This window comes from Gobio gobio (assembly GCF_949357685.1).
Source record: "Gobio gobio genome assembly, chromosome: 3".
Lineage (NCBI taxonomy): Eukaryota > Metazoa > Chordata > Actinopteri > Cypriniformes > Gobionidae > Gobio > Gobio gobio.
In genome coordinates, this window is record NC_137099.1 from 50,358,162 (window position 1) to 50,382,661 (window position 24,500).

General features: G+C 42.7%; 1 protein-coding gene across 1 annotated transcript in view; it reads left to right on the top strand.

Annotated features, from left to right (window-relative positions):
- cfap58 (cilia and flagella associated protein 58) overlaps positions 1 to 24,500 on the top strand; it is a gene marked incomplete at both ends in the record, with an annotated part of 183,719 nt that overhangs the window by 134,754 nt on the left and 24,465 nt on the right. The window contains 2 exons of the mRNA XM_079813233.1: positions 17,792 to 17,911; positions 21,489 to 21,622. Of these exons, the coding sequence (XP_079669359.1) occupies positions 17,792 to 17,911; positions 21,489 to 21,622 (254 nt within the window). The remainder of the gene's footprint in view (positions 1 to 17,791; positions 17,912 to 21,488; positions 21,623 to 24,500) is intronic.

A 24,500-nucleotide genomic window follows, 5' to 3' on the forward strand; every position in this document is an offset into this window, starting at 1 on the left:
AGCTTAACAGACTGGTTCACAATCCAAGGACCAAGCAACCGTTTTTAGGTATAGATCATATCAAATTACGTGTTCACTTTTTCTTCCTAAACTCAATTCAAAACCCACTATATTTGCACTGAATTAAATGGGGCGGGCATTTTAGCTGTTTGTACTAGAGCCAGACACCTTAAATGTTTCATTTTATACAGTAAATATATGTACAAAATAAGAGCATCTTTGCTCGTTGCATTGTTGCTGGTTGTTTTTTCAGGGTTTTGTAAAATTTTCAATTAAAGTTTTCATTGAAATACTTTTTTTCTTATATATTTTTATAATGGGGGAAAAAAAAAAATCTTGTATTAGGTTTGAAAATTGCCAGATAAACCCCATGCCTTCTGGGTAAATTGAAAATAACTCAATGATAAATTGAAAATAAATAATTTTTTTCATGACCCACCCACCATTCAAAACTTTGGAGTCTGTAAGATTTTTAAAAATCTTTTTTGAAAGAAGTTTCTTATGCATTTATTTGATCTTATTTGAAAGAGAACTCAATTCTGGCATGCTGTCTGTGCGCACGATACTGGCGCGCATCTTTCTGTGCATCGTGTGTGTGTTTGTCTGTCAATCATTGTCAGCATGTTCTCTTTTGTCTTGTCGCGCTTAAATGGTTTAAAAAAAAAAAAAACATTCATGTGTTAACGTGCTAATTTTGACAGCACTAATATATAAATATATATATGTGTTGCATTCATTTAATTCATTTCCGTGCATTTTATTTCTCTCCGAATTGGCTCTGTTTGTGTGTGCCCGTGAGTCTACGCGCTGATATGAGTAAATATATAATCACTATGCAATAAAGTTAGGGGGTGTTTAGCCACGCTTGCAAGGCCAGATTTCACAGCGGTAAAATGAGGCTGCAGTGCGCACCACCATCTTTCAAATCAAAGTGGTGTGGGTGGGGTGTGCGATATCACACAGCTCACGGGACACTATAGTTATTCGCAATCACGGAAGTTAATTATTTGCATGGGTTTTAAAGCCTTGCCGGTTAAACATTAGTGGATTAGTGGGAAGTTCGGATCATTTTACTGACTCGGATCTTTGAATCTCGTTCAGCAAAATGAACAAATCTGAGTATTTCACAATCTGTTCAGTTACTGGGATTTTCACGCACAACCATTTCTAGGGTTTACAAAGAATGGTGTGAAAAGGGAAAAACATCCAGTATGCGGCAGTCCTGTGGGCGAAAATGCCTTGTTGATGCTAGAGGTCAGAGGAGAATGGGCAGACTGATTCAAGCTGATAGAAGAGCAACTTTGACTGAAATAACCACTCGTTACAACCGAGGTATGCAGCAAAGCATTTGTGAAGCCACAACACGCACAACCTTGAGGCGGATGGGCTACAACAGCAGAAGACCCCACCGGGTACCACTCATCTCCACTACAAATAGGAAAAAGAGGCTACAATTTGCACGAGCTCACCAAAATTGGACAGTTGAAGACTGGAAAAATGTTGCCTGGTCTGATGAGTCTCGATTTCTGTTGAGACATTCAGATGGTAGAGTCAGAATTTGGCGTAAACAGAATTAGAACATGGATTCATCATGCCTTGTTACCACTGTGCAGGCTGGTGGTGGTGGTGTAATGGTGTGGGGGATGTTTTCTTGGCACACTTTAGGCCCCTTAGTGCCAATTGGGCATTGTTTAAATGCCACGGCCTACCTGAGCATTGTTTCTGACCATGTCCATCCCTTTATGACCACCATGTACCCATCCTCTGATGGCTACTTCCAGCAGGATAATGTACCATCTCACAAAGCTCGAATCATTTCCAATTGGTTTCTTGAACATGACAATGAGTTCACTGTACTAAAATGGCCCCCACAATCACCAGATCTCAACCCAATAGAGCATCTTTGGGATGTGGTGGAACGGGAGCTTCGTGCCCTGGATGTGCATACCACAAATCTCCATCAACTGCAATATGCTATCCTATCAATATGGGCCAATCAATGCAAAATATTGTTGAATCAATGCCACGTAGAATTAAGGCAGTTCTGAAGGCAAAAGGGGGTCAAACACAGTATTAGTATGGTGTTCCTAATAATCCTTTAGGTGAGTGTGTATATATATATATATATAGAGCTCAATTCTTTTTGGTTTCACAATTAACAACTTCTAGGATGCACAAGTTCATCAGCATCGTGTTTCTATGCACAATTGCATTTCTATGCACAATTTCACACAATGGACTCTAATTGGCAATGGACTCCAATTGAAATGAACTCTGATTTAAGCTTTTTATTCACACATTGTCTGTGTGGAAGTGTACGCATGCAGCTACGAAGGAATATTGGGGTTCAGTGCTAATTAGGTTAAAACTCTCTGTCTTACAACACCCCTATAACTCATTGTGTAATTATGAGGCACATCTCTTTGTATTGGCTTGAGTGCTGTGTGTGAGTCTTGAGCTGCATTTGATGTCTTTTAAAACAGCCCCACCACAGCCGTTAGACATTGTAGGGCATTGTTGTATTGTTTTGTAGCTGTTTGCAGTGAAAATTGTGACAGCGTGTACAATATAGCACCGTTTAGGACACAATAGCAAAAAGCCATTTCAGTCAAGACAATGCTGCACTTCTGTAGACGGAGGACACTTGTGATTTAGAAAGGATGCGAGACAGGCTCCATTTCGAATATAATACCCATTATAGATCCTGAAGTATTCACAATGCACCACTTTACAGCAAACAAAGACCAGGCGATGTTTTTCGCACAGAAACACTCTAATTGTCGCATTATTTGCATTGAGGCAGTGCAATAATAAAAGAGGCGCGGAGCATATCATGTCGGTTAATATTCGTGCAGGCAAATCTGGACTGGCGATTAGCGGTCAGCTATTCATTCATGCATAGTGGCTGCAAGAAATGGCCCAATGACTCACTGTATTACCAGCTGAGGTAAGAAAGGAAAGGCTGTTTTTGCCTTTATTATGGGGTTTATTATGCCCTACAGATAATGTAATATAACGCTATATGCTTCATATCACAGATGAGTCGTAAGGTCAGTGAAACTTTCGAATCAGGTGCCGCAGAGTTAGATTGACTTTTCCGAGCTGAGTTTTAATTTGGGCAAAACGAAAAGAAAGGTGTTATTTTGTATTGCAGTAGATCCAGCACTCAGAGAAAGGTCATGACCTCTAATTTCCAAAGCTCATGCGTGAGCACTTCCTTCAATGCTGCTGTCTTTCAAGTGCCTTAGACCAGCTTTGAACTCTCTCGCTGCTTGCACAGACTAACCTGTTTACATTAAGTGTCATGGACATGTTCAGAATTTCTGGTATTTAGTGGGGATCCCTTGAAATAATTAAGAGCTAGTTTCTTCAAGGTGATTTTGTTGTTTTCAAAGTCAGGGACAGTTGACACAGGGGTATAGTATAGTATAAAACAATTGCACTTATGGACATTGTATCAAAATTGTATGTGATTAGATCAAAGTACAGTATACTAACATTCAGAAGTTTGTGGTTAGTACTATTTTTTTTAAATAAATTAATACTTTTATTTGACAAGAGTACATAAGGTACAGTAAATACTTTCACATTGTTACAAAAATATACATTTTAAATAAATGCTGTACTTTTGAACTTTCTATTCTTCAAAGAAAGCATGAACAAACGTTTCAAGGTTTCCACCTGAATATTAAAGGGATAGTTTACCCATTAATTAAAATTCTGTTATCATTTACTCACCCAAAAGTTGTTCTAACCTGTAGGAGTTTCTTTCTTCTGTTGAACACAAAAAAAGATATTTTGAAGAATGTTGGTAACCAGACAGTTGGCGGTAGCCATTGACTTCCATAGTAGGAAAAAAAAATACTATGGAAGTCAATGGCTACAGTCAACTGTCTGGTTACCAACATTCTTCAAAATATCTTATTTTGTGTTCAACAGAAGAAAGAAACATTTACAGGTCTGGAACAACTTGTGGGTGAGTAAATGATGACAGAATTTAAATTTATGGGTGAACTAGCCCTTTAAGCAGCTGTTCAACATTGATAATAATAATAAATGTTTCTTGTGCAGCAAATCATAATTTTAGAATGATTTCTGAAGGAATCACAGGAATAAATTGCATTTTTAAAACTGTTAAAATAGAAAACTATTTTAAATTGTAAATGGTAGTTAAATGGAACTTAATAGTTCTGTTTTTGCAGTATTTGATCAAATAAATGCTCCCTTGTTGAGCTAAAGAAACGTTTTTCAAAAAATCGTACTGACCCCCAACTTTTTGTGTATCTAGCAAAAACGTTCTTGAGTGAAAGTTAAACAAATGTAAATGTATTTGTACTTGTAATTTTACAGGTTTTTGACATTTACATTTTTTTAACCTGGTTGTCAGGCATTCTATTTATGCGTGCTATTGCTTTAGGTCACACTGTGTTATGGTCACTGATGAGGATGAATGACTACATGTGGCCAATTACATTTCGCATTGTAATGTATTTCTTTGGCTGTTTTAAATAATAATACCTGGAGTCAGATGCAGGTATTGTAGAGCCATCACAGTCTGGATGGGCCTCCCCTGTATTCCTCATGCCAAAGAAAGATGGACATCTTCAATTTTGTGTAGACTATCGCAAATTGAACACCATAACAGAAAGTGACGCCTACCCTCTGCCAAATCCCTTTCGGGGGTCAGCTATTTTTTCTACTCTCGATCTTAATAGTGGGTATTGGCAAGTGACTATAGATGCTTCCATTAAAGTCAAGACTGCCTTTACTACCCCAGCAGGACTATTCCACTTTAATGTAATGCCGTTTGGACTTAAAAATGCCCCAGCCACTTACCAATGTCTTATAGAGACCGTCTTGGGAGAGCTACTTGGGAAAAATGGCTTTGTGTACATTGACAATATTATCGTCTACAACTTTAAAATTTTATTGATGGTATAGTATGTTGCCTTCTCTCAATTGCCATAGAAATAATGTCGACTTTTAAGCCTTTTAAGAGTTACGTTTTTTTTCTTTTTTCACTGTTTGTGCTGTTTTTGACCTTATTAGACCTGTGACCAACTAATTGAGACCCAACGCTCGAAGTCACAAAGGCATGCCGTTACTCTTTTGTGACAGAACTTTTGCCATGACAACAACAACAACAAACTAAAACCATTGTGATTTTTAAAATCTTCTCTAGCTGTCAAGGGAGAATGACTCTGCCGCAAGACACGACAGGTCGAAAGCCGGGAGACGTGCAATTGTCGTCCGAAGTCTTTGACAGAGAAAGCTGTTGCGGGGGTGTGAAAATTGAGCTGTCAGTCACAGCATATCTTCATTTCTGAATGGAGTGACACACAGAACATCTGTTTGCTTTGAAATCGTGCTCGTCGTCCCGATCGCGCTGAAACTTCAGGTGTTCTCCATGTCGCATGGGCCTCTCTGATTATTAAGTCCAAAATAGAGTAAATGAAGTCAGGATGAAGCTAAGCAACAACTTCCTGTTTGTTCCTTTTTGTTTATTAGCAATGTGTAAAACAATACTTAGACATGTTGTTAAATATGAGATCGGGTGAGAGAGAGATGGAAATGGAGTGAAAGTGAGCAAGGATATCAAGAGATGAGGATTTGAAGGACCCATGATGCGGTCATTGGATGAGAGCCAGCAATTCTTTGTCATTATCTCTGAATCAGGGAGGATGGAGAAATTCAGATCATAGTCTTTATATTTGATGCTTTTCTATTCAGCAGGAAAAAGTACATTTTAATAACTATCATTATGTGGAAGCAGGTGACATAGACTTTGATTTGCAGTAGATCATTTGATTTATAGGTTTTTTTTTACCAATGTCTAAGAATAGAGGTGTTTGAATTTCTGCTCTAGGTAGCATGTGTATAAAAACCAGGGTACTAAGAATTTCAGGCCCCGCCCAAATGTCCCGTTTGTCATTTTAGGTTTCAGAAGGTTGCCTTTGCAGTTGATATGCACCCTTGATGCACACTTTTGCCGAGCCCGCACTGAAGCGAGCAGGCAGTCAAAACAGCCTTATGTCGCAGAAGTGTAAAGTCGGAGGAAGGCCGCAAATGTTTAGGGTGCCATTTGGGAAAGGGTCTCAAAAACTTACATGCAATTTTAAGTTTGGGTTGCACTTTATTTTACAGTATGTGCACTTACGTGTACTTACCTAAGAAAATACTGGATAATATAAGGTCACTACAGGGGTTAAGGTATGTACAAGATATATATACAGTGGTGGCCAAAATTATTAGAACACCTGACAGATCTAAAAATATTGACCAATTTTGCCTCCAAACCTTAATTTCATTATGTTCATGAAACATGCAGTTGGGTGCTCTGACCATCAAATATCAAATGATGTGAGTCAGAACGACTTTTACGTTAAGTACGTTTTTATCCACTTTTAACTTTACTATTTGTATGTCCAACTTTTGCAGCAATTACAACTGCACATCTCTCTGGCATAGTGTCAATATATTTCCTCTGAGAATTTCAACACTAATGTTATCCCATGCCTTCTGCAACTGAAGCCAAAGGCTTTCCTTTGAATGCACAATAGATCTGTCCAGTTTATTTTCCAACTCCCCCAAATGTGCTCGATGGGGTTGAGGTCTGGACTTTGAGGGGGCCAGTCCATCATTTTCAATGTTCCAGGAGATTCCTTCCGTCGCAAGAAGTTCTGGCAATAGTTAGAAGAATGTTTTGGGTCATTTTCCTCTTGGAATAAATCCAGGCCCAATAAGATGACTCCCTTATGCCAAGTGTTCTAATAATTTTGGCCACCACAGTACAGTATTTCCATATTGTATTGAGTTGCGAAAAACTGAATATCAGAAAAGCAATCTGCAAATAAGATCAAAATACTAGTACTTATATGTGCAATATATCAATTATTAGAATAAAAAGTTTGGGGTCATGAGGTTTTGAAAATGTTTTTAAAAGTCGTCACTTTTGCTCATCAAGGCTGCATTTATTTGTTTACAAAAACAGTAAGAAAAATGGATATTATGAAATATACATTTTTCTTACTGTTTTTGTAAACAAATAAATGCAGCCTTATGAGCATAAGTGACAACTTTCAAAAACATTTTAAAAGCCATTTTAAACAGTTTTCAGTGCCACATGATCCTTCAGAATTCATTCTAATATAATGTAATATCTAATATTTGGTGCTAAAAATGTCTTATTATTATCAATGTTTAAAAAAAACGTCTCGGTTACGGATGTAACCCTCGTTCCCTGAGGAGGGAACGGAGACGTAACGTTAGTGACTAACGAATGGGGGTTTCGCTTAGAAGCCTATCAACTTCGAGTTTTGAGAAAACGCCCAATGGCGTGCCAATGCCATGGGCATGCGGAATTTGCATACGTAACTCCGCCTCACTGCGTGATTATATAAGGAAGTACGAGGCAATATCGCATTATGTTACCTGCTTGAGGAGCCAAGACTGAACTCCTGCGTTCCAGGTAGCACAGCTGATGTGGCAAGGGGACGTTACGTCTCCGTTCCCTCCTCAGGGAACGAGGGTTACATCCGTAACCGAGACGTTCCCTTTCGTTCAGTCACTACGACGTAATGTTAGTGACTAACGAATGGGGGTCCCAATATAATCCCGCCACTCGGCTGTCTTCCAGCGCCCTGCGTAAGTGTGAGTACCCTGTCGTAAGACTAGTACGGACGAAGGACTCCCACTTAACACAGGAATACCAAGGTACACTGGGAAGCATATCCCAGTGAGGGAATGCCAAAAATGCCTACCCGTGGGGAGGACTTAAGAGACACATATGACCCGCTGAGGGTTGCATATGGAAGATCTCTAGGGTACCAGCCGAAGGTGGATTTTTAACCCTAGGGGTGGCGGGGACACGCCAAAGGAAGAAACCCGCTCACTGCGGAGACTTACGGTGAAATACACATGTGGGGGTCGCCGGAGGGAACCATGCACATGGGGCACCTGGCCGGACATGAGGGTCTGGGCTCGAAAGGGCAGACTGAACTGATGTCGGCGTCGACAGTGCTGGAGGAGCTCAGGGCTCTCGGGGAGCTCACCTGAGGAAATATCGCACGTATCCAGTCCGTGGAGTGGAGTGGCGAGCAAGCGAAGACACCTGAGCCTGGCCCATCACCGGCCCCTCGGGGGGGCGAGTACATAGTCGGACACTGGCTCCACTCGGAGATTGTAGAATCTGGCGAATGTGTTGGGTGTCGCCCAGCCTGCAGCTCTGCAGATGTCTGCTAGCGAGGCGCCATGCGCTAGAGCCCAAGAGGAGGCCACACTCCGGGTGGAGTGTGCCCTCACACCAAGGGGACATGGTCGGCCTTGCTGCTGGTAAGCCAAAGCAATGGTGTCCACTATCCAGTGAGACAGCCTTTGCTTTGAGAGAGCACTTCCCTTCCGCTCTCCACCATAACAGACAAAGAGCTGGTCTGAGGTCCTGAAACACTGCGTCATGTCTACGTAGGCGCGGAGGGCGCGTACTGGACAGAGCAATGCCAAGGCTGGGTCTGCCTCCTCCAAAGGAAGCGCTTGCAGGTTCACCACCTGGTCCTTAAACGGAGTGGTGGGAACCTTGGGCACATATCCAAGCCGGGGTCTCAGGATCACGTGAGAGTTAGCCGGCCCGAATTCCAGGCACGCTTCGTCAACCGAAAATGCCTGCAGGTCCCCGACCCTCTTGACTGAGGCCAAAAGCGGTCAGCAGAGCCGTCTTCATAGACAGAAACTTAATATCAACCGACCGCAAAGGCTCAAAGGGAGGTCTCTGCAGAGCAGTTAACACTACTGCGAGGTCCCAAGAGGGTACGAGAGGAGAGCGAGGAGGATTCAGTCTCCTGGCTCCCCTCAGAAACCTGATGACCAGGTCGTGCTGACTTACCTTCTTGTTCTCCAAGAGATCGTGGTGGGCAGATATTGCGGCCACATAAACTTTGAGGGTGGAGGGAGACAGCCTTCGCTCCAGCCCCTCTTGGAGAAACTCAAGCACGGACCTGATCGGGCATTTCCAGGGGTCTTCTTGGCGGGAAGAGCACCAGGTGACGAAGAGGTTCCACTTCAACGCATAGGCATGCCGAGTGGACTCTGCCCTAGCGGAAGTGATGGTGGCGACCACCGTAGGTGGTAGGCCACTCAAACCTGCCGCGTCCCGTCTAGGAGCCACACGTGGAGGCTCCAGAGGTCGGGACGCGGGTGCTAAAGGGTGCCCCGTCTCTGAGTAAGGAGGTCCGGTCTCAGAGGAATAGGCCAGGGAGGGGCTGTCGCAAGGAGTATGAGTTCGGGGAACCAGGTCCGGCCGTGCCAGTACGGGGCGACCAAAAGGACCTGCTCCTTGTCCTCCCTGATCTTGCACAGGAGCTGTGCGAGTAGGCTCACTGGGGGGAACGCATATTTGCGTAGGCCCCGCGGCCAGCTGTGCGCCAGTGCATCCGTGCCGAGCGTGCCCTCGGTCAGGGAATAATACAGGCTGCAGTGGGAAGAGTCGTGGGAGGCAAACAGATCTACCTGTGCGTCGCCGAACTGTTCCCAAATCAGCTGAACCGTCCGGGGATGGAGTCTCCATTCTCCCGGGAGAGGCTGAAACCGCGAGAGCTTGTCGGCTGCGTGGTTCAGGACTCCCGGAATATGGACAGCACGAAGGGACCTCAGGCGCTTCTGACTCCATAGGATGAGATGGCGGGCGAGTTGAGACATACGGCGGGAGCGTAGACCGCACTGGTGGTTGATGTACGCTACTACGGCCGTGTTGTCTGTCCGGACAAGCACATGTTGGCCCTTCAGCAGCGCTCGGAAGCGGTGCAGGGCGAACCGTACTGCCAGCAACTCGAGGCAATTGACATGCAGGAGGCGCTGGGGTCCTGTCCAGGAGCCCGCGGCTGCTTGTCCATTGCACATGGCACCCCAGCCCGTGGCAGAGGCATCCGTCGATACGACAACATGCCTGGAAACTCGTTCTAAGGGCACACCGGCCCGTAGAAAACTGAGGTTCGACCACGGGGTGAGCGTCTGTAAGCAGGCCCGGGTCACTTGGACCCGGAGCGTGCCAGACTGCCATGCCCATCTCGGGACTCGATCGCGAAGCCAGTGCTGAAGCGGTCTCATATGAAGCAATCCGAGCGGCGTTACCGCGGCTGCAGATGCCATATGCCCCAGGAGCCTCTGAAATAGTTTCAGTGGAACCGCACTCTTGCTCTCGATTTGTCGGAGGCAAGTCAGCAGAGACTGCGCGCGCTCGCTCGAAAGCTGCGCGTACATGGCGACCGAGTCGATCTCCATACCGAGAAAAGAGATCCTCTGCACGTGGCAAAGTTTGCTCTTCTCCCAGTTGACCCGAAGGCCCAGACGGGCTAAGTGGTGGAGAACCAGATCTCTGTGTCCGCAAACCTGCTCTCGAGAGTGGCCTAGTATGAGCCAGTCGTCGAGGTAGTTCAGAATGCGGACCCCGTGCTGCTGAAGGGGCGCAAGGGCTGCCTCTGCGATCTTCGTGAAGACGCGAGGGGACAGAGATAACCCGAATGGGAGAACCGCGTACTGGTATGCCCGCCCCTCGAAAGCAAACCGTAGGAACGGTCTGTGTCGAGGAAGGATGGAGACATGGAAGTAGGCGTCCTTCAGGTCGATCGCTGCAAACCAATCGTGAGGACGAACGCATTCGAAAAGGCGTTTCGCAGTCAACATCTTGAACGGAAGCCAGTGAAGGGATCGGTTCAAGATGCGAAGGTCCAGGATTGTTCGTAACCCACCGGTTTTCTTGGGTACAATGAAGTAGGGGCTGTAGAACCCCGACCTCATTTCGGCTGGAGGGACAGGCTCGATCGCACCCTTCGCCAGTAGAGTGGCAATCTCCGCACGCATGACGGGGGCATGGGCCCCGGTCACGGTATAGCGGACTCCCCTGTAACGGGGAGGAGCCTGCGCGAAATGAATCGCGTAGCCGAGCCTGACGGTCCGGGCAACCCAGCGGGACAGCCCCGGAAGCTGAAGCCAGGCTTCCAGAGACTGCACCAACGGGGTCATACGGACGACAGACGTACCCTGGGTGGGGCAGCGAGGCAGCGTTACCGGCGCGGACAAGGGAGGCTGTTGGGCGTCCCGGGGTCGGAGCACGGTTAACGGCTGCGCCCTGACAGAGGAGACCAGGGAAGGACTCGCGTTCCACTGGGGTCTGCTCTGCCAGGGGGCTGGCGACAGAGAGGGACGAGAGTGGCGAGACCCCAGAGTGGCGCGCACTGCCGTCACCGATCTCTGGGGGCTCAGGGATGGGGTTGTCAGTTCTTTCTTTAACCACATTAGGGTGCTGCTGACCCGGGGGCCAGCAGCTGAACAAAAGATTCTCCCCCGGCCCTCCACCGGGGGAAGGAGCGGCCCTGCCGCCGTCTCCTGGAAAGAACTGCCCATCCCTGAGCCGTCCGCATCAGGAGCGCCGCTTAGCCTGGCGTTTCTTCGCGGGCTGCGGGGCTGGAGCGGACTGGGACGCCTTCCTGCGGCTGCCTCTGCGCGGCCCGGGTGGAGGCTGCTGCTTGGGTGGCGCAGAGGTAGAGGGGGCCGCAGGAGGGCGTCCTCGGCGGCGAGCAGGCTGAGGCACCTGCGCGGGCGGTGGGGTGGAGGCAGCAGCTGACCACCGGGGCAGGATGTGTTTTATCGCCTCAGTCTGCTTCTGAGCGGCCGAGAACTGTTGGGCGAAGCTCTCGACCGCTCCGCCGAATAGCCCATCCTGTGATATGGGGGCGTTGAGGAAACGGGTTCGCTCAGCGTCACGCATATCAGACAGGTTGAGCCATAGGTGTCTCTCCTGGACCACATTTGTGGACATCACCTGACCCAGGGAGCGTGCGGTCACCTTCGTCGCCCGGAGAGCGAGGTCGGTGGCGGCACGCAACTCATTGCTGAGTCCTGGATCAGCCCCTCTCTCGTGCATATCACACAGCAACTTGGCTTGGTAAGCCTGAAGAGTTGCCATGGTATGCAAAGAAGCGGCGGCCTGCCCCGCAGCTCTATAGGACTTCGCCACCAGGGATGACGAAAACCTACAGGCCTTGGAGGGGTGCTTTGGGTCACCACGCCAGGACGAAGCGCTCTGTGGACACAGTTGCATCGCAACAGAACGTTCGACTGGGGGGACCCCAGTGTACCCATGAGCCGCGGCTCCATCGAGGGAGGTGAAGGCGGAAGAGGTCGCCAAACGTTCACGGGAAGACAACGGGGACTTCCAGTAACGCGCGACCTCTTCATGTACCTCGGGGAAGAAAGGTATTGGAGGAGCGGCCGGACGGGTGTCCGGGCGCGCCGCCCCCAAAAACCAATCATCCAACCGCGAACGCTCAGGCTGAGGCGGAGGGTTCCACTCCAGTCCAAGCGCTGCGGCGGCCCGAGACCCGAAGGTGGCAGCACAGCCGAATCATCATCCCCAGATGACTCCAGCCCACCTTGTGATGCGGCGATAGACATCACTTCCTCTTCCGCCGCGCCAAACGCCACAGTCGGGACAGCAGGAGCCGGCCCCGATGTAGACGCTTGAGCGCGGACCGGGTCAAGTGCATGAGAGGGGGGTGTGGGCCGAGGAACTAGCGTCGGAGCTTTGTTCCACACCGTCACCCTCAGATCACCCTGGTCACCAGCCAAAGTGCCGCCTCCAGAGGAGACCGCAGATTGGGGGGTGGCGGAGGGGACTCTCGTTCTGGCATCAGCACGGAATTCACGGAGTCTCGATCGAAGCACTGAGATGGCCAGGTTCCCGCAGAGGGAACATGAGTCATCCACAAGCGCTGCCTGAGCGTGCTGAAAGCCCAAACACGTCACGCAGCGCTCGTGCCCGTCAAAAGAAAAAAGCGATCTACCGCACCCAGAAGTGCACGGACGAAACATCCTGAAAAGGACGTGTCACGTGCAAGCTCTTTTATGAGAGGAAACTTTGCAGTCGATGCCGAAGCGCCCAGGGAAACACACACCAGCTGTCAGGCGGACCACTGCACAGATCAGCAGGCAGGAAGTATGCGATCACTGGAACGCGCCGTCACACCAACACCGACTGGAAAGCTGCTCGTCTCGAAGAAGCTGACAGAGTCTCAGAAGGCTGTAGGAGTGAAGAGGTAGGTACTCTTGGCTCCGAAAGCAGAAACATAATGCGATATTGCCTCGTACTTCCTTATATACTCACGCAGTGAGGCGGAGTTACGTATGCAAATTCCGCATGCCCATGGCATTGGCACGCCATTGGGCGTTTTCTCAAAACTCAAAGTTGATAGGCTTCTAAGCGTAACCCCCATTCGTTAGTCACTAACGTTACGTCGTAGTGACTGAACGAAAGGGAACAGTTGTGCTGCTTAATCATTTTGTCGTGATACGTGATACTTTTTTCAGTATTCTTCAAAAGCATTTATTTGAAATAGAAATATTTTGTAACACTATAAATGTCTTTATTGTCACTTTTGATCAATTCAGTGCATCCTTGCTGAATAAAATAATTAATTTCTTTAAAATAGTCTTACTGACTCTAACTTTCCTCATAGAAAATTCAAGGTTAATCCACTTTAAGATAGCATGTAGGCTTTTATGTGCATTTGGGGATTTTTTATTCGCATTTTGGGGTTTGGGGATTTTTTATTCGCATTTTGGGGTTTCTATCCAGCATTTTTATGCAATATTAAAAACTTTAGCATTAAAATATGTAAATGAAATCCAGTTATTTTCTCTCGAGAAACAGACAGACTAGTAATTGAACATTTGTCTGTTATAAAGCTTGAGAAGAGATCTCAACAATGTCACAAACTGTGCTCAGATTTGCCCAGAGGAAGGTCTGCGATCAACAGTCAGAGAAAAGTAATTCAAAAGAGCTTAACTTGTATTGAACCTGAAACAATCCATTTAAGATCTGCATGGAAAAGGCACTGTGAAAGACCAACCTCTGAGAAATAAAAACATTTCCTCTGAGAAATAAAGCTCCAAAATGTTTGTCATTCTTGGTGTTATATTTATGATAAATATAGTCAGACAGCCAGAATATTAGCATTAGCATTATCAAAGCTCAGCCAACGTAGGGCCATGAAAATGTTTTTGGATGCTGAAGTGATGCATTCTTTGATAAAGCGTTATGAGTTCAGATGTTTGAGTGAGACCGAGAGTTGGTGAAAGGTGGAGTCTGAGACTGGGTTTGATCTCGCCCTTGTTGTGATCCTATAGAAGTCAGTGTATTAAAGTCTCAGTCATAAATCATTCATTCGCTGACTCGCTCTCTAACACACACACTCACTTCACTATTGATGAAATGATGACGAGACGGCCACCGTGGCTGTGAAGAAACGGCGAAAAGAAAAAGGACAGAAAAATATCTTTAGGAAAAATACCGGAAGCTTCCGAGGAATAATGTGTTAAGCTTTCGGCTCTGCAATAAATCCATAGAGTGTGCGTGTGTGTGTGTGTGTGTGTCCATCTGAGTAACGTGTTTGAGACAAAGAACTGTTTTGTGGTTGTCGAGGCCATGACTGTGTCTTCAATTTGAATGCTGGTCCTTTTGATCATGAGCGATCTTCTTTCAGACGTCCTAAACCCCCTGAATTCATGATTTCTCCTGTGGCACATCATTTATATTCCATGGAAAATTCAGAGCCTTTATATTAGTGATCATTTTAGACACCAGACAGGCTGCATTTATTAGCATTGATGAGTTCAAACTGGTCAGGACTCCCTCTCTAATTAGCAACATTGATGATCCGTACGTATGTGTGTGTGTGTGTGTGTGTGTGTGTGTGTGTGTGTGTGTGTGTGTGTGTGTGTGTGTGTGTGTGTGTGTGTGTGTGTGTGTGTGTGTGTGTGTGTGTGTGTGTGTGTGTGTGTGTGTGTGTGTGTCATTACTTGGTCAGCGTTGCAATGGAGTCTTAGTTCTACATCTTTCTTTCCTCCACACACTTGGATAATTAACACTTGCTTACAAAATGAATTAGCTGTCAGTCCCCTGAATCCGGCTGTATCTTTTCCCTGTGATGTGACACTGAAAAACAGCTTCATTGCTTTTGATCATACGACTAACAATAGACAAGAAATCTCTTCATAATGCTCTGAACTCAGTGAACGAACAAATATCTTTTAAAGTCTTTTCAAGGAAAAATGCTTCTATTTAGTGACAGATTTTTAACATATCAGAGAACTTTCACAGATGTTTCATAATAAGTTATTACAGTCCTCAAATAGAATATTTAGAATAACAGCACTGGATTTTTTCACTGTATAAAAACTAAAAGTACTATTTGTTAAAAACTAAATTAAATTTAATTCAATTTGTCAGTACTTCACATTTAAAGGGCCCCTATTTTGCTATATTAATGGTTCTTCTGCATCCATAGTCAAAAACACTTACATTTTCTCATAATATACTTTGCAGCATCACCTCTCTTCTTACAGTGTCTGAAATTGTTCGATCAAGGATACAGTCTCTCTAAACTCCTGCTTTCTGAGAGCCTACTCTGCTCTGATTGGTCAGATCAGCCAGTCTGTTGCGATTGGTCTGCCACTTACAGTGCGTGTCAGAACTGAAAGAACCATTACCATAACTGAATTTCAGCTCCGGAGGCTTCATCAGCGCTTGTTTTCACAGTGATAGGGACAGTAGCTGTGGCTTCAGTTTTATCGTATCAAGTCCTCATCCTTTGAAAATGCATGCAAAGTGGATTTGCTTTCGCAGTGCAGAAAACAGCGTCTTCTCAACATTTCGACAACACAAACCAAACTCTTCCAGGCCTCTGATAGAACTACAGTGTTTGCAGGCGGGTCAAAGTCGATGTGGCAGCCAATAAAACCATAGGCTGGCATTATGCCAATGTGTTACAAACCTACATTGGTTCAGGCAGGAAGTAAATTGGAATTACTGAATACTCGCTGCAGGCAGTTCAGAATCAGTTCTTTCTTTTGGGAGACAATGACTACATTTTCATGTGCACCAATAATGCCATTATTTCTAATAATTAGAGTAAGCTCTAAAATGTTTACATGACATGAGCAAAACTCTTCACTCCAGTTTACATGCAATTTTCATTATTCTGATTATTCGCTAATAAGTGTGTTATACCAGACTCAGATATGCATGTTGTGCAACATTATGCATGTTACCGGCCATTGTTTTAATCTACTTACATCAAATTCAAAATAAATTTTTATGGACGTACTGGATATTATTTGGCGACGTGATGAACATGGCAATGACGTGTTTACCTACGCTGTCGTCACGTTCGCACCATCTGGGAGAGTTTAGTGATTTGGAGATGAGAAAACTTCAGAATAATGTCACGGAGTTCATTAATGAAGTTGTGTGAACAACATACAGCATCCGTGTACGTCCGCCCACATGCGCACTTTGGTCAGAGCGCTAATAGTCAAGTCACTATCTCTATCTTTATCTCTGTCTTTTCACAACACAGATTACTTCAAAGCAGCTTTACAGTGATGATAGGAAATACATTTTGTTTTAGATGAAAAGCTAAAGTAAGTTTTTTATTGATTAATTTCTGGTGTAAAAACTGATTTCGAAATGTAAAAACGCATGTAAAAAAATATATTGCACAAAATGAAAACAATAATGTAAATATTATTATTATAAGTGTGAATCAAATTAAAAGTGCATTTTAACAAATATTAACAAGCATGATTTCATCTCTTAAATGTCTTAGTGTGTGTTTTGGTCATAATTTAGACTTTTTAAATCTAATTTCAGCTTTTTACCTCATAATTAGGAATTTTAATCATAATTTAGATTTTTAAGTCATAATTTTGGTAACTTTTTATCTCAGAATTTTTAAAGTCCTAATTTCAACTGTTCATCTCACATTGACTTAGCATGTCACCTTTTATCTACACTCTAAAAAAAAAAAGGTTCTATATTGCCCCAAAAATGGTTCTTGGCTCGTAATCATAGGGGAACCTTTTTTAGTGCTATATAGCACCAATTTTGGTGCTTCAGTGGTTCTTCAGCGGTTCTTTAGAGGTTCTTTAGAGGTTCTTCAGCGGTTCTTCAGAGGTTCTTCACCAGTTCTTTGACTAAGGTGCTATATAGCACCTCTGAAGAACAGCTGAAGAACCTCTAAAGAACCGCTGAAGAACCACTGAAGCACCAAAATTGGTGCTATATAGCACTAAAAAAGGTTCCCCTATGATTACGAGCCTTTTTTTTTAGAGTGTAATAATGAGGACTTTCAAAATCATATTTCCAACATTTTATCTTATAATTATGACTTAGCATGTCGTATTTTCTCACGTTTATGACTTTTAAAATCATATTTTTGACTTTTTATCTAGTAATGAAGACATTTAAAATCGTATTTTCAAAATTGTATCTCTTAATTATGACTTTATGATAATTGAAATGAGCTGATCAGTAATATAGTTGAATATTTAGTGTCCCCAATTGAGCAAGCCAAAAGCCAAAGGCGACATAATGCGATTAAGTTGTTTGCATGCCTGTTTATTGCGATTAAAATCGGTGTACGCCATGTAGTTTAATGCAATTATGGTTACTACGATTATGAGCTTATTAGTTATACACAAAGTATTGTGTTTACATGAGGTAAAGTTTAATCGCAATATTGCCAAAAACCCATTATAATCGCATTATGAGGGTGCATGTAAACGCACTCAAGAACTCCATTTATTGTGAACTTTGATATTTGAAACTGTTAACATTCACAGGCAGCTATATTACACAAAACATGAAGGGTAATATCTGAAAAAGCATAATAGGGGCACTTTAAAATGTATTTGATTTGATTGTGTTTGAACTATATGTTGTGTGTGTATTTTGTGGTTGCAGGAGAAAGAGAAACTTTATGTTGAGCTGAAACACATCCTTGCTCGGCAGCCCGGTCCGGAAGCAGCAGAAAAACTGCAGGTGTATCAGCGGACTCTCCGGGAGAAGACCAAACAACTGAAGGTCCTCCATTTTTTCTTTGTCTTTTCTGTTCTTTCTTCTGCTCTGAAATAAAGTAACATAAGAGTAATGTATACTAATAATAAAAAATATATATGACCAAATGTAATAATTTAAATATTTAATTAAGTTAATTTTGTAATTAATTTATTTAGCACTCCCCCTATCTGTGATGTGTCAGCTGGGTTTTTCTCACATAAATCATTCCTCCTCTCACTCCTCTCCCACCATCCTCATCTCCTTATTCCCCCTCTCCTTCTCACCATCAGACAAAATGAATAATTAGTTACTTCACCACTTAATTAAGAGTTCAGGTCCATCTGGAGACGGCAACCACTAATGTCATTTTTAATGAGTCAGTTCGGTTTAAGCTGCCTCGTCTGGTTCTATTAAAAAGGCAAGAAGCAGAGATGAGAGCGGTTAAAAAGTTATGAGCCTCTGCTGAGCCTTAGGTGACCTTATAATATCCATATGGCCTTGATATATGTTGATCTTTAAACTGGGTTTTGATCAGGTTTTTGCCATGTAATGGCAAACATTAGGATCCAGGAAACTGACCCTGGCTCTGAAAACGAGGCAAACCGGTAGAAAGTGCTCTGTTACATTCGCCATTCTTTAAAAAAATGAACGTCACAGACTTTTAAAGGCTCAGAACTCCTTAGCTCGGCAGAAATTCAGAGCTGATCTATTAGAATATCTGCAGTGTGGAGTGTAAAACTCTCTACGCCCTTGAACTTAAAAATAACGGCCCGAAGGTAGGCATAAGGGGGTTTGGCTTTCTGATAATTTATTGCCAAGCTTAAAATGAGTTACGCACCGGAGGCATCACTGGCAAAGCTTTAAATAAACAAAGCTCAGCGTAATTAACATTAGAACAGAAGCCTTACTAATGAGCCAACTTGAAAAATCATCCCATTCTTTGTTTTGATTGAAGCATGTCCTCCTGCTCCAGCCCCCCTTTAGGAAATTAACATGAATTAACACCGGTCTTTTGACTCTCCATGCTTGTTTGGAAAATGTTTCCAGAGTTTTGTCTTTAGAAAATACCCGTGTGAGTCAGAATATTATTCTAGCTTTATGAAAACCTCACACCAGATGATGTATTTTGTTTTTGCTTGAAAGGTGATTAAACTATGCAACTTTTGGCCCGATTCAACACCCGAATCTGAATTCCCATCAAACATGTTGCTGGGGGAAAAAAAAAACTAAACTAAAAACTAATTTATGGAATTTTTTTTTTTTTTTTCAAATTATTTTTATTCGCATTTGTGGATGGAAAAACATGAAAGTGAAACGCTTTTTATCGAACAGAAACATTGTGAATGCCTATTGTGCAGAAAAATCCTTCCCAAGTTGTTCAATCCAATACCAGTTCTGCAGCATCTCTCTCTCTCTCTCTCTCTCTCTCTCTCTCTCTCTCTCTCTCTCTCTCTCTCTCTCTCTCTCTCTCTCTCGCTGTTCCTTTGATTACTGAGCTCTGGGCTGTTGGGTCACCTGCACTATGTGGGTGGTTTCGAGCACATTGGATGAATGACAATTAGAGCTTGACTGATATGTGCAAAGATTGACGGAGATCAATGAGATGCCGCAGAGGAAATCACTCCATTTCTTGCTCGGAGGGAGAGATGAGCTGACCGCGTGTTAAGCCGAACACATCCTCAGTGATAGATCACAACTGTGCAACTAGGACACATTTATAGCAAAGAGGTGCCTACTGAAGGTTGAGCGCAGCTTTGGGAAACATTTTAAAGTAATTGACAAATGGGCTCTTAGATGCTTTGCAATATTTAGATGGTGTGCAACATAACTGGAAGCACCAACGCAGTTGATGTTAAGGTTATAAGCTACTTTTAGCGTATACTCATGATTATGGGGTGTTGTTACTCTAAAAAAGTAATACTAGCTACTAATTACATCTTCAACAGTGTAATTAGATTACATCTGAACAATACAAGGATGGACTTGAAACTGTGCTTTTAATTCTTTCAAATAAATAATATAAAATTGCATACATTATTCTTGGACTGACCAAAGTAAACTATATTGTCAGAAGTTTTGGGATGCCTGCCTTTACATGCACATGAACTTTAATGCCATCCCATTCTTAATCCATAGGGTTTAATATGGATTTGGCCCACCCTTTGCTGCTATAACAGCTTCAACTCTTCTGGGAAGGCTTTCCACAAGGTTTAGGAGTGTGTTTATGGGAATTTTTGCCTATTCATCTTGAAGCACATTTGTGAGGTCAGGCACTGATGTTGGATGAGAAGGCCTGGCTCGCAGTCTCCACTTTAATTCATCCCAAAGGTGTTCTATCGGGTTGAGGTCAGGACTCTGTGCAGGCCAGTCAAGTTCCTCCACACCAAACTCGCTCATCCATGTCTTTTTTTGGACCTTGCTTTTGTGCACTGTCATGTTGGAACAGGAAGGGGCCATCCCCAAACTCCCCATCCCCAAACTGTTCCCACAAAGTTGGGAGCATGAAATTGTCCAAAATGTCTTGGTATGCTGAAGCATTAAAAGTTCCTTTCACTGGAACTAAGGGGCCAAGGCCAACCCCTAGTCTTTACAGTATTTAATTCAATTACATCAGAAATAACTAATTAAAAGTAATCCCTTACTTTATTTTGTCAAGTGAATAATGATTAAATGGCAGTCATTAATTACTTAGTAATGCATAAATTATTATTGGACTGACTGCGAGTTGAACTTTCTTTTGCCTTCATATTTCATGCATATTTTCAGCAAAGCTATTTAACAAATAAGTCATTTGTTTTACATTTACATCATGATGATCACTTCAGGTGTGGTGCACTTGGAATATATATATTTTTAAACCAGATAAACCAATTAAACATACATTTTTTTTTTAAATCCAGAGAAAAAAAAGCGAGATTTTTTTGCCATATCGCCCAGCCCTAACGTGGAGTACTTAATCATGGTGAATCACTGTGAGAATTTATTGCTTTCATAAAATTATACTTTAATTAAAACCAGTAATGTTCAATATACGATAAAATAAAAAAATGTCAAAAAACAATAAACACTATATTGTTAATCACTTAATAATTAGTCTACAAAGTGATAGAGATAATACTAGTACTAATATAGAGATAGTAATAACCTACCAAATGTAGACTTTTTTTTACCTCTGAATTAAACTAAGAAATCATATTTTTCATAAAGAAAATAAAACCTAATTTTAAGTACATTTTATGCATCACAATTTTTTTTAATTAAATTAAGCCCATTTGCCTATTATTTTCTCATTCTGTTTTCTCTTTAAAAATCTCTTTGTCCAGATAATAAAAAATAAAAAAAATTGATTATGCCTAAACGTCTGTACAAAAAATTGTAATATGTTCTTTAAAATGACTTTTTAATGCAGTTCACCTGGTAATGGTTGCCAAGCAAGTTTGCAGCAACCAGGTGCATTATTAGAGAAAGTCACAGATGTGCGCAAATCAACTATTTGAACAGTTTCAAACATTGCTTGTCCAAAAAGATTTTTGACAAAATCAAACAAAATTTGTTTTACGTGTTTTGAGTTCATCTCCAACCTTTTTTATTTCTTCCTCAGGCCCTAACTGGTGAGCTCAACATGTACGAGTCCCAGTCAGAAGACCACAAGTATGAAATCGAACGTCTGGTACATGAACTCCAGGAAGTCAAAAAAAAATACCTCGCACAGAAACGGAAAGACCAGATGTACAGGTGAGAAAGAATTACAATTCTGTCATTTACTCACCCTCGTGTTCTTCTAAACCTGTATGACTTTGTCTTCTGTGTAACACAAAAAAACTACTTTTTAAAGCTTAAAAGGCATGATGAGAATGAGTAAATAATGACAGAATGTTCATATTTGGCTCATATCAAGCGAATCGTCAGCTCTGGCAGGTCACGTTAGACAAGCTCGCATCAGCTGACTGTCAGCTGATCACGTCTACCTATAGGGATACGATGTCTATCACAGCATACATACTGTATATAAGCTCCTTCAGTATAAGCAGCAGCTATCGCGTTTCTCCGGGGCTAATTACCCTCCTCCGTCCCCAGCTCCTCCTCTCGTCAGTGAGGATTTAGCATTCTGAATCCGACTAAATTCCCGATTTATGGTGTACATTTTAATATTGACATTAATGATATCTGCAATACATTGTTCTGTTCTGTTTACCCTAAAGGCCCGGGTATACTTCGGCCGTCCGCGTTCGTGCACCGCCCGCATGACGTAATTTTCGTCACTCGGAGGGCTCGCGGCCGGCCGCACACCCCGTCCGCGCGCAGCCCAAATTTTCAGACCGCGCGGACGGTCCGCGTGCAACAGCGCATGCGCCAGCAGTACAGAAGAGTCCACTAGGTGGCAATACGCACAGTATTGAGCACAGTGTTCAGCCGTCGAAGAAGAGTGTGCAAAGACCGGTTTAAAAACAACACACTTGAAAAAAAGAGAGAAGCGTGACGCGTCCGGGCGCGGTAAGTGAAGTATACCCGGGCCTTAAGGGGGTTTATCGCTGCTCTCTCTGCTCTCATCCATGCTAGGCTGCATGGATACGCAGGGAGTTCTTGCCAAGAACAAAATCATACCGCCAATCCAAACTATATGCTAATTGTGAATCATATTTGACAACAGTGGTCCTGACAAAACCAAGCATTTATGTGTCAGTATTTGAGTGTGTGTGCATTAGTATTCAGGTGGAAGACATTAATCCCAGATCAGCATAAAATGTAACATTATATCCCCGGTATAAGTCAGACCAGCAGAAAGCGCTAGTAGTGTTTGTATGTGTGTGGTGTCTGTGTATCCGTATATTTCACGGTCCTGACAGAAAATGACCTTCAGTATTGCCAACAAGCAGACATGAACGGCAGCCTCTGACACGGACAAAAATGATACCTCAAATAACGGTGAGAAAGGAAAAAGGCATTTGGAGCTGGAGAGAAATCAATGAGCCAGTGAATTGGAAAGATTTCTCTCATTTCGTCTCTGTGTTCTTGGGAGCAAATCGTGACACCGAAAATTATAGAGTGATGCAAAGCCGGTCTCAGAGAAAAACACTGATTAGTAGGACCCTGCCAAGTTCCACTGCTATTGGCCTTCGATCTAATGAAATTATGACTAATCGTGTGCAATTTTAGAAGCATGTCTGTTGTATAACCTGTGGAGTCTTATTTTCTAAAGCACTTGCTTAGAAGAGCATTGATTTTATGTATGCAATCTGCTAACCACTACGGTTACCCAAATGCACACATTATAACTACTCAGTCACATCCAGAACTCTTTCAGTTCCCCCACACACACATTCTTTAAGAACACACACACATAGGGCCTTATTCGTGAAACATGAGCAGAGAAAATCTGCATGTAAAGTAGGGGTGTAATGGTACACAAAACTGACGGTTCGGTACATACCTCGGTTTTGAAGTCACGGTTCGGTACAGCAGGGGAGAGAAAACAAAATATAAAATTGCCTTTTATTTATTTTTATTAAACAGTGGTTCACGGAACGAATTGTGTCGGTCCTTTAATGAATTCAATTATAACTAAACGTTTCTTAAATATAATGCTGTAAACTATATAGGGAGCCCTTACACATTACTACATTAAAAGTTAACAACAGAGCCCAAACTATTAGCCTAAATTCAGTTGCTATTTATTTTTAGATATAATAATCAACATTCAAATAACACATTGTATAAAACTTGTAAACTTCACATAAGGCAGTTTTTGCATTAACTTCTAAATAGTTTTTCTTCCAATTCGTTGAAATATAATCATTTATACACAGTGGCTGGGATTTTCATGACAGATTTATTTAAACAAACATTTAATAAACAAAACATCCCTAACAGGTTAAGTAGAATATAAATTATATATATATATATATATATATATATATATATATATATATATATATATATATATATATATATATATATACTGTAAATAGTGCATATATTTAGCGAAAGAGTTCATCTCTCTAGTGAACTAACCAGCTGTGGACACTGAAGGACTGCCTGAGGTAAATGCTACATGACACTGTTTACAAGCTGTTTTATTGACGTATTTCTGCCGTTGAAACACTCATTGAGCGATTAGACGACATATGATACATTTCAGTAAGTTGTAATGTATCCTCAACATACCTTCAGATGTTGATTCGTGTTTATTCTTTCACTAGGAAGAGATGATCGCATTCTCTCGCTACCGCTTAATCTGACACGCCTATACCATTATCTGTCACGTCACATTAACCTTTAAATGCATACCTCGGGTCTTTAGCGACCCGGCCATCATTCTCTACCCTCCTCCTCATTAATTTCTGAAGTTAGACATCAAACTTCTTAATATTCCTCAATCAATTAATTATAAACAATATAACAAGAAAAAAATTATCAAATTATAAAAGAATGGCTGTTTTTCCATTATTTTTTGTAAAAATTGTATAGGGTCGCTAACGACCCGAGGTAACAAAATCTATTTTATTTTATTCTTCTGTAATTGTTACACTTATTTCTGGAGAGTTTTATATTATTGCAACAGGTAGAGATCCATCCGTGTTAGATATAGATCCGGGTCGCTAAAGACCCAAAT